Consider the following 14,466-nt stretch of genomic DNA (forward strand, 5'->3'; position numbering starts at 1 on the left):
ACTGTGACTCCCCCATCATCATTGTGCTGGACGGTTGCAAGGCAATGGGAAAAATGCCAAACAATTCAAGCTGTTTTATATGAATCAGAAACAGGACCCTAGATCCCAACCTTAACAAAGTTGGTTGTAACCAAGTTAATTCCCGGGATGGCGGGACTGACATACAATGAAAGAATGGATCGACTGGGCTCGTAAACGATGAGCGTTTGACGCCACTGGGCCTGTACTCGCTGGAGTTTAGAAGAATGAGGGGGACCTCCTTGAAACGTACAGAATAGTGAAAGGCATGGCTAGAGTGGATGTGGAGAGGATGTTTCCACTAGTGGGAGATTCTAGGATCAGAGGTCATAACCTCAGAATTAAAGGTCATTCTTTTAGGAAGGAAATGAGGGTAAATTTCTTTAGGCAGAGGGTGGTGAATCTGTGGAATTCTTTGCCACAGAAGGCTGTGGAGGCCAAGACAGTGGATATATTTAAGGCGGAGATAGATTCTTGATTAGTACGGGTGTCAGAGGTTATGGGGAGAAGGCAGGAGAATGGGGTTAGGAGGGAGACATAGATCAGCCATGATTGAATGCCGGAGTAGACGATGGGCTGAATGGCCTAATTCTGCTCCTATCATATAATATTATGATTTTATATTCACTGGAATTTAGAAGGATGAGAGGGGATCTCATAGAAACATATAAAATTCTAGATGCAGGAAAAATGTTCCCGATGGTGGGGGAGTCCAGAACCAGGGGTCACAGTTTAAGAATAAGGGGTAGGCCATTTAGGACTGAGATGAGGAGAAACTTTTTCACCCAGAGTGTTGTGAATCTGTGGAATTCTCTGCCACAGAAGGCAGTGGAGGCCGAATCACTGGATGTATTCAAGAGAGAGCTAGATAGAGCTCTTAGGGCTAACGGAATCAAGGGATATGGGGAGAAAGCACGAAGGGGGCACTGATTGTGGATGATCAGCCATGATCACAATGAATGGCGGTGCTGGGTCGAAGGGCTGAATGGCCTCCTCCTGCACCTATTTTCTATGTTTCTATGGATGATCAGCCATGATCATATTGAATGGCGGTGCTAGCCCGAAGCGCTGATTGGCCTACTCCTGCACCTACTTTCTGCGTTTCTATGCATTGGAGGTCTGGATGCTGTTACGCTACCTGTCGGGGCATGATCTTCATCCTGTTGAAGCAGGTGGGAGGACAATTGTTTGTACCTGCAATGCTGCAAACATCAACATTTCCTCTTCCGTGCAGTCGATTTCTTCTAAGAGGATTGCCCACCGTGCTTGCTCATACAGCTGGTTTATCCGAACACCATCGTACTGCCATTAATAGAGAGAAAAACATTTTGTTGATCCAAACTTTTGCACAGCATACTTCGTTATTAATTTTTTTAAACTGTACGACTGTCGCCAGGGCGTGAGGGCCGATGGTCTGATGGCAGTCAGATTCTCTGGCCTACAATTAACATGTTTGCATCATTGACAGTTTAAGAGCATATGGCGCGGCTCGTCAGCGCAGCGGTAGAGTTCCTGCCTCACAGCGCCCGAGACCCTAGTTCGATCCTGACTACGGTCACTGTCCGTACGGAGTTTGCACATTCTCCCCTTGACCTGCGTGGGTTTTCTCCGGGTGCTCCGGTTTCCTCCCACATTTAGAACGGAGATGAGGAAAAACTTTTTCAGTCAGAGAGTTGTAAATCTGTGGAATTCACTGCCTCAGAAGGCAATGGTGGCCAAGTCTCTGAATGCATTCAAGAGACAGCTAGATAGAGCTCTTAAGGATAGCGGAGTCAGGGGGTATGGGGAAAAGGCAGGAACGGGGGTACTGATTGAGAATGATCAGCCATGATCACATTGAATGGTGGTGCTGGCTCGAAGGGCCGAATGGCCTCCTCCTGCACCTATTGTCTATTGTCTATTCCAAAGACGTACAGGTTTGTAGGCTAATTGGCTTGGTATAATTGTAAATTCACCCTAGTGTGTGCAGGATAGTGTTGGTGTGGGGGGATCGCTGTTCGGCACAACCCAGTGGGACGAAAGGCCTCTTTCCGCGCTGTATCTCTAAACTAAAAAGGCCGTCAAATTGAAATCTTTGAGATGTAGAGATGAAAATTCGTAATTAATTTGAGAGGCAAAAGAAACTGCAGATGCCGGAATCTTGAGTAAAACACAAAGTGCTGGAGTAACTCAATGGGTCAGGCAGCATCTCTGGTGGGCATTCAAGAGAGAGCTAGATAGAGCTCTTCAGGATAGCAGAGTCAGGGGGTATGGGGAGAAGGCAGGAACGGGGTACTGATTGTGGATGATCAGCCATGATCACATTGAATGGTGGTGCTGGCTCGAAGGGCCGAATGGCCTACTCCTGCACCTATTGTCTGTTCAGTCAGAATCTTTACCCTCGTTAATTAGATCTTGGCACTAGAGCCAAACACAATGTTTTTGTTGTGCACTTCAAAATATCTTTGAAGTACACAAATTTGAGGAAGGACATTCTTGCTATTGAGGAAGTGCAGCGTAGGTTTACTAGGTTAATTCCCGGAATGGCGGGACTGTCGTATGTTGAAAGAATGGAGCGACTGGGCTTGTATACTCTAGAATTTAGAAGGATGAGAGGGGATCTTATTGAAACATAAAGGATTATTAAGGGATTGGACACGCTAGAGGCAGGAAACATGTTCCCGATGTTGGGTGACATGTCCAGAACTAGGGGCCACAGTTTAAGAATAAGGGGTAGGCCATTTAGAACAGGAGATGAGGAAAAACTTTTTCACTCTGAGAGTTGTGAATCTGTGGAATTTTCTGACTCAGAGGGCAGTGGAGGCCAATTCTCTGGATGCTTTCAAGAGAGAGTTAGATAGAGCTCTTAAAGATAGCTGAGTCAGGGGGTATGGGGAGAAGGCAGGAACAGGGTACTGATTGAGAATGATCAGCCATGATCACATTGAATGGTGGTGCTGGCTCAAAGGGCTGAATGGTCTACTCCTGCACCTATTGTCTATTATTTTAAAATGAACCGAATGTCATTACTTTCCCCACATTGCAACCTCATAATACTCCCACATAGGAGTCAGTTTCTTTGTAAATCCCAGCACATGCAGAGAATAATGAAATCTGGCCGCATCTCTTACTTTTGGATTCAGATCAAAGAAGCTGTAGTATTTGTAACGCAACATCAGCTTATCTTCTTCCTGGATGCCTTGCTCCATCAGTGAACGTGATGAATCTAGCCATCTGCAGAAATCCAACATTAAACACAACCATAAAGAAATGATCTTAGATCCATTGCAATGTCTTCACTCTTTGATTCTGCATTGTTTCGTTTCTGCTGGCCTGATACAATCACTCCATCTCCACCTTAGTTGGCACTTAATCAAACTCTTATAGACAATAGACAATAGGTCTCGACCGTAAACGTTACCTATCCCTTTGCTCCAGAGATGCTGTCTGACCTGCTGAGTTACTCCAGCACTTTGTATCTGTATGCAGTAACTGATGCTCTGCAATAGACAATAGACAATAGGTGCAGGAGTAGGCCATTCGGCCCTTCGAGCCAGCACCACCATTCAATGTGATCATGGCTGATCATTCTCAATCAGTACCCCGTTCCTGCCTTCTCCCCATACCCCCTGACTCCGCTATCTTTAAGAGCTCTACCGAGCTCTCTCTTGTAAGCATCCAGAGAATTGGCCTCCACTGCCTTCCGAGGCAGAGAATTCCACAGATTTACAACTCTCTGAGTGAAAAAGATTTTCCTCATCTCCGTTCTAAAATGGCCTGCCCCTTATTCTAAATGGCCTGCCCCTTATTCTAAATGGCCTGCCCCTTATTCTAAATGGCCTGCCCCTTATTCTAAATGGCCTGCCCCTTATTCTAAATGGCCTGCCCCTTATTCTAAATGGCCTGCCCCTTATTCTAAATGGCCTGCCCCTTATTCTAAATGGCCTGCCCCTTATTCTAAATGGCCTGCCCGTTATTCTAAATGGCCTACCCCTTCTCTTCCACACCTCAACTACTGCATGAACACTTACTTTTGTTAAAGTTTACAATGCATTCGGAATGATGCAAGACAAACTACATTAATCTCAATGCTCAATGTGTCAACTCCATTATGTGCGGTTTACTTTAGTTTAGAGATGCAGCAATGAAACAGGCCCCAAGCGGCCCACCAAGTCCACACCCACCATTGATCACCTATTCACACCAGTTCTGTGTCACCCCACTTTCCCATCCACTCCCTACACACCGGGGGCAATTCACAGAGGCCAATTAACCTCTGGTTTAAGACATTCTAGCCTTAGAGATAGTACAGAGAAGGTTCACCAGATTCTATTCACTTTGGAAGTAAGAATAGAAAGGCAGATTATTATCTGAATGGTGTCAAGTTAGGAAGAGGGGATGTTCAACGAGATCTGGGTGTCCTAGTGCATCAGTCACTGAAAGGAAGCATGCAGGTACAGCAGGCAGTGAAGAAAGCCAATGGTATGTAGGTTAATTGGCTGGGTAAAATGTAAAAAAAAAAAAAAAAAAAAAAAAAAAAAAAAAAAAAAAAAAAATTGTCCCTAGTGGGTGTAGGATAGTGTTAATGTACGGGGATCACTGGGCGGCACGGACTTGGAGGGCCGAAAAGGCCTGTTTCCGGCTGTATATATATGATGATATGATGATGATGGAATGTTGGCCTTCGTAACAAGAGGAGTTGAGTATAGGAGCAAGGAGGTCCTTCTACAGTTGTACCGGGCCCTGGTGAGACCGCACCTGGAGTACTGTGTGCAGTTTTGGTCTCCAAATTTGAGGAAGGATATTCTTGCTATTGAGGGCGTGCAGCGTAGGTTCACTAGGTTAATTCCCGGAATGGCGGGACTGTCGTATGTTGAAAGGCTGGAGCAATTAGGCTTGTATACACTGGAATTTAGAAGGATGAGGGGGGATCTTATTGAAACATATAAGATAATTAGGGGATTGGACACATTAGAGGCAGGAAACATGTTCCCAATGTTGGGGGAATCCAGAACAAGGGGCCACAGTTTAAGAATAAGGGGTAGGCCATTTAGAACAGAGATGAGGAAGAACTTTTTCAGTCAGAGAGTGGTGAAGGTGTGGAATTCTCTGCCTCAGAAGGCAGTGGAGGCCAGTTCGTTGGATGCTTTCAAGAGAGAGCTGGATAGAGCTCTTAAGGATAGTGGAGTAAGGGGGTATGGGGAGAAGGCAGGAACGGGGTACTGATTGAGAGTGATCAGCCATGATCGCATTGAATGGCGGTGCTGGCTCGAAGGGCTGAATGGCCTACTCCTGCACCTATTGTCTATTGTCTATCCCTGGAATGGCAGGACTTTCATATGAAGAAAGACTGGATAGACTAGGCTTATACTCGCTGGAATTTAGAAGACTGAGGGGGGATCTTATTGAAACATATAAAATTCTTAAGGGGTTGGAGAGGCTAGATGCAGGAAGATTGTTCCCGATGTTGGGGAAGTCCAGAACCAGGGGTCACAGCTTAAGGATAAGGGGGATGTCTTTTAGGACCGAGATGAGAAAACATTTCTTCACACAGAGAGTGGTGAGTCTGTGGAATTCTCTGCCACAGAAGGTAGTTGAGGCCAGTTCATTGGCTATATTTAAGAGGGAGTTAGATGTGGCCCTTGTGGCTAAAGGGATCAGGGGGTATGGAGAGAAGGCAGGTACAGGTTACTGAGCTGGATGATCAGCCATGATCATATTGAATGGCGGTGCGTGCAGGCTCGAAGGGCCGAATGGCCTACTCCTGCACCTATTGTCTATTGTCTATCCCTGGGATGGCAGGACTTTCATATGAAGAAAGACTGGATAGACTAGGCTTATACTCGCTGGAATTTAGAAGACTGAGGGGGGATCTTATTGAAACATATAAAATTCTTAAGGGGTTGGAGAGGCTAGATGCGGGAAGATTGTTCCCGATGTTGGGGAAGTCCAGAACCAGGGGTCACAGCTTAAAGATAAGGGGGAAGTCTTTTAGGACCGAAATGAGAAAACATTTCTTCACACAGAGAGTGGTGAGTCTGTGGAATTCTCTGCCACAGAAGGTAGTTGAGGCCAGTTCATTGGCTATATTTAAGAGGGAGTTAGATGTGGCCCTTGTGGCTAAAGGGATCAGGGGGTATGGAGAGAAGGCAGGTACAGGTTACTGAGCTGGATGATCAGCCATGATCATATTGAATGGCGGTGCAGGCTCGAAGGGCCGAATGGCCTACTCCTGCACCTATTTTCTATGTTTCTATGATTCTAACCTACAAACCCGCACATTTTGGGATGGAGGAGGAAACTGGAACACCCGGAGGAAACACGCGCTCCTTAAACGTCGTTAAAATTTAAACCGCATTTGGAATGCTGCAAGACAAACTACCCTAATCTCGAGGCTCAACGTGTCAACTCCATTATGTTTAGTTTAATTTAATTTAAAGAGACAGCACGGAAACAGGCCCTTCGGCCCACCGAGTCCACAACGACCATCGATCACACCAGTTCCGTGTTATCCCAATTTCGCATCCACTCCCGACACTCTCGGGTCAATTCACAGAGGCAAATGAACCTAACAACCCGCAGGTCTTTGGGATGCAGGAGGAAACTGGAAGCACCCGATGAAAACCCATGTGGTCACAGGGAGAATGCACGTAATCCATATCGACAAAATGCTGGAGTAACTCAGCAGGTCAGGCAGCATCTCAGGAGAGAAGGAATGGGTGACGTTTCGGGTCTCGATGACGGTGTGAAAGGTTTTAAGACTGAAAAAGTGTCGAAAATCATTCCAAAAAATACCCTTCCCCAAAAGTACCCAGAGTTATAGTGTGGTACAGCACAGAAGCAGGCCCTTCAGCACACCATGTCCATGTTGACCTTTTGCCCATCTACATTGATCCCAATTGCCTGCATTATGATAGTATCTTTCTATGCCTCGAGGACCTATTCAAATGTTTATTTAAATGCATTTTAAACATATTATTAGCTCTGATTTCACCACCTCCTCTGGCAGCACATTCCAAATATCAACTACTCCTTCAGGGAAAACAAACCCTGTAGATCCAATTTACAATGAATTCCTCTTATCTTAACCCAGGGCCTCCTGTTTCTGATGCCTGCGTGCCTGTGTTTGCATTCAGTAACAACACTTGCAAAGCAAAGGCCGCAACCCATGCTGATAGACCTCCAACTGATAGACCTTCGCTCAGTCTGCCTTAACCAACCTGATCTCCCGGTGGCTGAGCACTTCAACACCCCCTCCCACTCCCAGTCTGACATTTCTGTCATGGGCCTCCTCCAGTGCCACAGTGAGGCCCACCGGAAATTGGAGGAACAGCACCTCATATTTTGCTTGGGCAGCTTGCAGCCCAGCGGTATGAACATTGACTTCTCCAACTTTAGATAGTTCCTCTGTCCCTCTCTTCCCCTCCCCCTTCCCAGTTCTCCCTCTATCTTCCTGTCTCCACCTATATCCTTCCTTTGTCCCGCCCCCCTGACATAAGTCTGAAGAAGGGTCTCGACCCGAAACGTCACCCATTCCTTCTCTCCTGAGATGCTGCCTGACCTGCTGAGTTACTCCAGCATTTTGTGAAAAAAAGACCTCCGACGGTCATCACTCTGATGGCCCATCTCCACCTCGGTGTGTTAGCAATGGAAAAGCTTCACCTTCATTCACCCGGGTTACGCATTCTTTATCTACTCAAGTTGCTTGCACGTTCTCCACTGCTCTCGCCCCAGGGAGTAATGTTACATTTTGCGCAATTTGAGCAACGCTGATCAAATTAGCGGAAACTCTTCATGCATTCATGAGAATCGTCAGAGCTCCTTAAAAGGCGCACATAGAAGTTGCTTAACTCTTTGAAACATCACAGAGACCATGTCGATGGGGTCCAAGCATTAATACACAAACAGCTTTATTTGTCACATCTCAGATGGAGTGCAAGTGTAAGGTGGTAATACACTGAGACAGTAGTCGCCAGTTTGGCGCCATTTTCAGGCTATTGAGAACTATAAACTCCAACTGATCTTGGGTTCCACTAGAGATCTTGGTCTTTGTTTTGTTTTTGCACTTTATTGGGTTTTTTTACTTGTTGAACTTTTTTTTCTCTTCTCTTTTATATTAAGACTCAAGAGTGTTTTATTGTCGTATGTCCCAGATAGAACAATGAAATTCTTACTTGCTGCAGCACAACAGAATATGTAAACATAGTAACACTGTAAACAATAGGATAAACAAGAGAGAAAAAATAAGTTCAGTATGTATGTATGCACATACTCACATGTATGTGCACACGCACACATATGTATATATATATATATATATATATATACACATACTCAAAAAACAAACAATAGTTGTGCAATAATAATAATAATAACTAGACCAAGTGGACCCGTTGGGCCCAAACCTCTCCTGCATTGGTGCAGCACCCTCTCCTCCCCCCCTCCCCCCTCCCCCTCCCCTCCCCATATCCCCTTCCCCCTCTCCATCCCCCTCAACCCCCCTTGTCCACCTCCCTCCCCCTCCCTCCCCCTCCCTCCTCCCTTCCTAGGAGATAGATTTAAACTTTAAAATGTGAATAACTTAAAAAATATAACACCGATTTCAATAAAACTACGTGCTTTACCATTAAAGCGATGACGGTGAGTAAGGTGGGCCTACAATTATCAAGCTATCGTGTACCGCTTTGGCTGTAGTTCGATCATAAATAAACAAACAAACGAGGGTTTTAGTATATAGATGTCTATTGTAGTTCAGAGCTTATTTGAGGTTGTTGTGTTTAATAGCCTGATGGCTGTAGGGACGAAGCTGTTCCTGAACCTGGAGGTTACAGTTTTCAGGCTCCTGTACCTTCTTCCCGATGGCAGGGGTGAAATGAGTGTGTGGCCAGGGTGGTGTGGGTCTCTGATGATGCTGGCTGCCTTTTCGAGGCAGCGACTCCGGTAAATCCCTTCGACGGTGGGGAGGTCAGAGCCGGTGATGGACTGGGCAGTGTTTTTGAGGGCGTGTGTCATGAATTATTGCTATTGAGGGCGTGCAGCGTAGGTTCACTAGGTTAATTCCCGGAATGGCGGGACTGTCATATGTTGAAAGACTGGAGCGGCTAGGCTTGTATACACTGGAATTTAGAAGGATGAGAGGGGATCTTATCGAAACGTATAAGATTATTAAGGGGTTGGACACGTTAGAGGCAGGAAACATGTTCCCAATGTTGGGGGAGTCCAGAACCAGGGGCCACAGTTTAAGAATAAGGGGTAGGCCATTTAGAACGGAGATGAGGAAAAACTTTTTCAGTAAAGAGTTGTAAATCTGTGGAATTCTCTGCCTCAGAAGGCAGTGGAGGCCAATTCTCTGAATGCATTCAAGAGAGAGCTGGATAGAGCTCTTAAGGATAGCGGAGTCAGGGGGTATGGGGAGAAGGCAGGAACGGGGTACGGATTGAGAATGATCAGCCATGATCACATTGAATGGCGGTGCTGGCTCGAAGGGCCGAATGGCCTCCTCCTGCACCTATTGTCTATTGTCTTAATGTGTACAGTGAATACTGTGTGTACAAACCTGTTGTGCTGCTGCAAGTAAGAATTTCATTGTTCCTTTTCGGGACAGATACTCTTGACACATTCCCTTGACTCTCTTAATTATTCTGGTTCCCTTTTGTGACCTTCTTTCAGCAAGGATTACCTCATAAGCCGCATATTGCATGTGTCATGAGGGTATTTGTCAATGCATTGGCTTTGATTAATTTACTTCAAATGTGAGGCTGTGGCGGATCAGGCCTCCGCCAGGCCACTACAAGGCCGTATTTAGAGTATTGTGTTCAGTTCCGGGCACCATGTTATAGGAAAGATGGTGTCAAGCTGGAACGGGTGCAGAGATTTGCGAGGATGTTGCCAGGACTAGAGGGTGTCAGCTATAGGGAGAGGTTGAGCAGGCTGGGACTCTATTCCTTGGAGCGCAGGAGGATGAGGAGTGATCTTATAGAGAGGAATAGATCGGGTAGATGCACAGTCTCTTACCCAGAGTAGGTGAAATGAGGACCAGACATTGGTTTAAGGTGAAGGGGAAAAGATTTAATCAGAATCTGAGGGGGTAACCTTTTCACACAAAGGTTGGTGGATGTATGGAACGAGCTGCCGTAGGAGGTAGTTGAGGCTGGGACTATCCCAACATTTAGACAGGTACATGGATAGGACAGGTTTGGAGGGATATGGACCAAATGCTGGCAGGTGGGACTAGTGTAGCTGGCCAAGTTGGGCCGAAGGGCCCGTTTCCACACGTTATCACTCTATGACTCTAAATATGGTTTTCAATGAACAAATAAACAAGTAATTTCAACCATTCTCACCCAGTGTTTATCTTTGCTTTGTCAACTTGAGTCTGTGGCCGGTACATTTTGGCCAGTACCTCTGGGGTAAGGTTCGGCTGGCTAACAGCCAAGATATTGCAGTTTTGATCAGCCAGTGGACTATCACTGAACCACGTGATTGTGGAGGATACAGGAGTTCCGTTGACGGGGTCGTAGATGGGGGTCATCGTCTTGCTGTAAAGCCCCGGGCTCGCTGTGCAATGAAACACATGTAGTGAAGAGACGATTAAACAATTTGACGTGCAAGGAGGAACAGCAGATGCTGGTTTACACCAAAGAAAGACACAAAATGCTGGAGTAACTCAGCGGGCCAGGCAGCATCTCTGGAGAAAAGGAACAGCTGACATTTCGGGTCGAGACCTTTCACCAGACCTTTTCTCCATGGATGCTGCCTGAAAGTAATTGCTTAAGAAATTGGAATGCATGTGGCCATATCTGTACACCTATCTGTAACTACTCGATTGTAATCACGTACAGTCTTTCCACTGCCTGGTTAGCACGCAACGAAAACTTTTCACTGTGCCTCGGTACACGTGATAATAAACTAAACCAAACCAGGCACGAGTTCTATGTTACCCCACTTTCTCATCCACTCTGGGGGACAATTTGTAGAGAGCCAATTGATCTACAAACCCGCATGTCTTTGGGAGGATCCGGAGAAAGTCCATGCAGACATAGGGACAACGCACAAACTCCACGCAGACAGCACCCGAGGTCAGGATCAGACCCGGGTCTCTGGCGCTGTGAGGCAGCAGCTCTATCAGCTGCGCTACTGTGCAGCCCGCAGCCAGTGAAGTTCTTGCGGGAAAGCACAAGCGGCACGGTGGCGCAGCGGTAGAGTTGCTGCCTTACGGCGAATGCAGCGCCGGAGACTCAGGTTCGATCCCGACTACGGGCGCCGCCTGTACTGAGTTTGTACGTTCTCCCCGTGACCTGCGTGGGTTTTCTCCGAGATCTTCGGTTTCCTCCCACACTCCAAAGACTTACAGGTATGTAGGTCAATTGGCTGGGTAAAATGTAAAAATTGTCCCTAGTGTGTGTAGGATAGTGTTAATGTGCGGGGATCGCTGGGCGGCGCGGACTCGGTGGACCGAAGGGCCTGTTTCCGCGCTGTATCTCTAAATCTAAAAAAAAAATCTAAAAAAAACAGGTTTCTCGCCGACTTCCCGAATCTCTATTTTGCCGGTCATCAATTTGGCTGACGGCACATGTTCCATTCACCAAGAAAGCATCATATCCAATTTCTGAGCAAGTATTACTTTCCCACTGGGCTAGACGGACCAAGGCTCGTGAATCTACAAAAGCACTAAGCATGCAAACGCACCAAATAATGAATAAACACAGGAAACTTATAATATTAAATCTGCTCCAATTAATCCAATTAATCAAAATACGGAAAACCTTCTGGTTCTGGGTTCTGGTTCTGGTTGATTACTGTGCAAACACCTCATAAGTGATTATCTTGCACAGGTTATAACAGACCATGTTCATTATAACAGTCCAATGGGGGGTGAAAATGTTGTCCGTTATTGCCAATTGTCTGCGATAACCAAGCAAGGGATTATCGTGGTATAACAGGGAGGTGGCAGGAGGAGGCCATTCGGCCCTTCGAGCCAGCACCGCCATTCAATGTGATCATGGCTGATCATTCTCAATCAGTACCCTGTTCCTGCCTTCTCCCCATACCCCCTGATTTAGAAGGATGAGAGGAGATCTTATCGAAACGTATAAGATTATTAAGGGGTTGGACACGTTAGAGGCAGGAAACATGTTCCCGATGTTGGGGGAGTCCAGAACAAGGGGCCACAGTTTAAGAATAAGGGGTAGGCCATTTAGAACGGAGACGAGGAAAAACTTTTTCAGTCAGAGAGTTGTGAATCTGTGGAATTTCCTGCCTCAGAAGGCAGTGGAGGCCAATTCTCTGAATACATTCAAGAGAGAGCTAGATAGAGCTCTTAAGGATAGCGGAGTCAGGGGGTATGGGGAGAAGGCAGGAACGGGGTAATGATTGAGAATGATCAGCCATGACCACATTGAATGGCGGTGCTGGCTCGAAGGGCTGAATGGCCTCCTCCTGAACCTATTGTCTATTGACTCCGCTATCCTTAAGAGCTCTATCTAGCGCTCTCTCTCTCTCTCGAGATGGTGCAAGCCAGCAACAACGAGAGAGCAGTCCTCAGCTACTATCTCCCTTGTCGGAGACTCTCGGACTATTTCTCCTCAGACACTACTGGACTTTACCTTGTACTAAACGTTATTCCCTTTACCAAGTATACTGCGGACGGCTCGATTGTAATCATATATTGTCTTTCCGCTGACTGGTTAACACGCAACAAAAAAGCTTTTAGCTATACCTCGGTACACGTGACAATAAACTAAACTGAGCTAAGGGGTAGCTCGGGCAGCCGCTGGCAGGTCTGTCCGCTGTAACTGAAATCCATTAAAGAGAGGTCCATTATAGCAAGGGTTTACTGTATTAGCATGGGGTATTTTATAATTGTTCAATAACCTTACAATGATCAATGACCAACAGCATGCAAGTAAATCTTTTGGAAGGAACGGCAGATGCTGGTTTAAACCGAAAATAGACACAAATTGCTCGAGTAACTCAGCAGGACAGGCAGCATCTCTGGAGAGAAGGAATGGGTGAAGTTTCGGGTCAAGACTGAAGAAGGGTCTTCACGAGCGGCACGGTGGCGCAGCGGTAGAGTTGCTGCCTTACAGCGAATGCAGCGCCGAAGACTCAGGTTCGATCCTGACTACGGGCGCCGTCTGTACGGAGTTTGTACGTTCTCCCCGTGACCTGCGTGGGTTTTCTCCGAGATCTTCGGTTTCCTCCCACACTCCAAAGACGTACAGGTATGTAGGTTAATTTGACTGGGTAAATGTAAAAATTGTCCCTAGTGTGTGTAGGATAGTGTTAATGTGCGGGGATCGCTGGGCGGTGCGCACTCGGTGGGCCGAAGGGCCTGTTTCCGCGCTGTATCTCTAAATCTAATAGAAAATCTAAAAAAATGTCACCCATTCCTTCTCTCCAGAGATGCTGCCTGTCCCACTGAGTTACTCCAGCATTTCGAGTCTAGCATGCAAGTAAATGCGATGTTGGATTGTTGCATGCAGTCACCAGCACTCTGTGTCTTTGAGTGTATTCTGGTTGAAAGCTGCAATTATCTAACTGTTCGTTGATCACAACTGGTTTATGGCATCCATTGAAGCCAAAGTGCTCATGATTAGAAGCCTTGTCATTCCTAAGAACCTCCCAGAGGTGAATAATGAAGGATGAGAGCTGAGGAATTGCTCTGAGGTTAGGAGGAAACCTTGGAGCACAGGTGGGTGAAGGGTGATCTTATCGAGGTGTTGAAAATCATGAGAGGAATAGATCAGGTAAATGCACAGTCTTTTGCCCTGAGTAGAGGAACCGAGAACCAGAGGACAAATGTCAGTTTAGTTTAGAGATAGAGCGAAGAAACAGGCCCTTCGGCTCACTGAATCTGCTTCGCCCAGCGATCCCCGCACACTAACACTATCCTACACACACGAGGGACAATTTTTACATTTATACCAAGCCAATTAACCTACGCACCTGTACGTCTTTGGAGTGTGGGAGGAAACCGAAGATTTCGGAGAAAACTCACCCAGGTTACGGGGAGAATGTGCAAACTCCGTACAGACAGCGTCTGTAGCCGGGATCGAATCCGGGTCTCTGGTGCTGCAAACACAGCAAATCTACCGCAGCGCCTTCTTATGGGGGTGTACAAAATCATGGAATAGATCGGCTAGGTGCACAGAGTCTTTTGCCCAGAGTAGAGGAATCGAGAAGCAGAATGCATGGGTTTAAGGCGAGGAGGGAATGATTAAATAGAAACCTGAGGTGTAACGTTTTTTTTACACAATGTGTGGTGGGTGTATGGGATTAGCTGCCAGAGGAGGTGGTTGAGGCAGGGACTATCGCAAGTTGTTTAAGATGTCAGGTCAGGATCTAACCTGGTTCTTTGGCGCTGCCATGCAAAAGCTCTACCACTGCGCCGCCTGTTTTGTTTAGGGCTTCCAGCATCAGTAGTTTTGTGTAGGAAGGAACTGCAGATGCTGGTTTAAACCGAAGATA

General features: G+C 46.5%; 1 protein-coding gene across 2 annotated transcripts in view; it reads right to left on the bottom strand.

The window, feature by feature from the left end:
• fermt1 (FERM domain containing kindlin 1) overlaps positions 1–14,466 on the bottom strand; it is a 58,161-nt gene that overhangs the window by 23,900 nt on the left and 19,795 nt on the right. Inside the window, exons 4-6 of one of the 2 annotated variants that reach the window (XM_078405936.1) lie at positions 10,341–10,556; positions 3,129–3,231; positions 1,213–1,320 (exon numbers count right to left, since the gene is read on the bottom strand). In XM_078405936.1, the coding sequence (XP_078262062.1) occupies positions 1,213–1,320; positions 3,129–3,231; positions 10,341–10,556 (427 nt within the window). The remainder of the gene's footprint in view (positions 1–1,212; positions 1,321–3,128; positions 3,232–10,340; positions 10,557–14,466) is intronic. The other variant, XM_078405935.1, reaches the window with a different exon arrangement.

Source organism: Rhinoraja longicauda, chromosome 9 (genome assembly GCF_053455715.1).
Source record: "Rhinoraja longicauda isolate Sanriku21f chromosome 9, sRhiLon1.1, whole genome shotgun sequence".
Classification (NCBI taxonomy): Eukaryota; Metazoa; Chordata; class Chondrichthyes; order Rajiformes; family Arhynchobatidae; genus Rhinoraja; species Rhinoraja longicauda.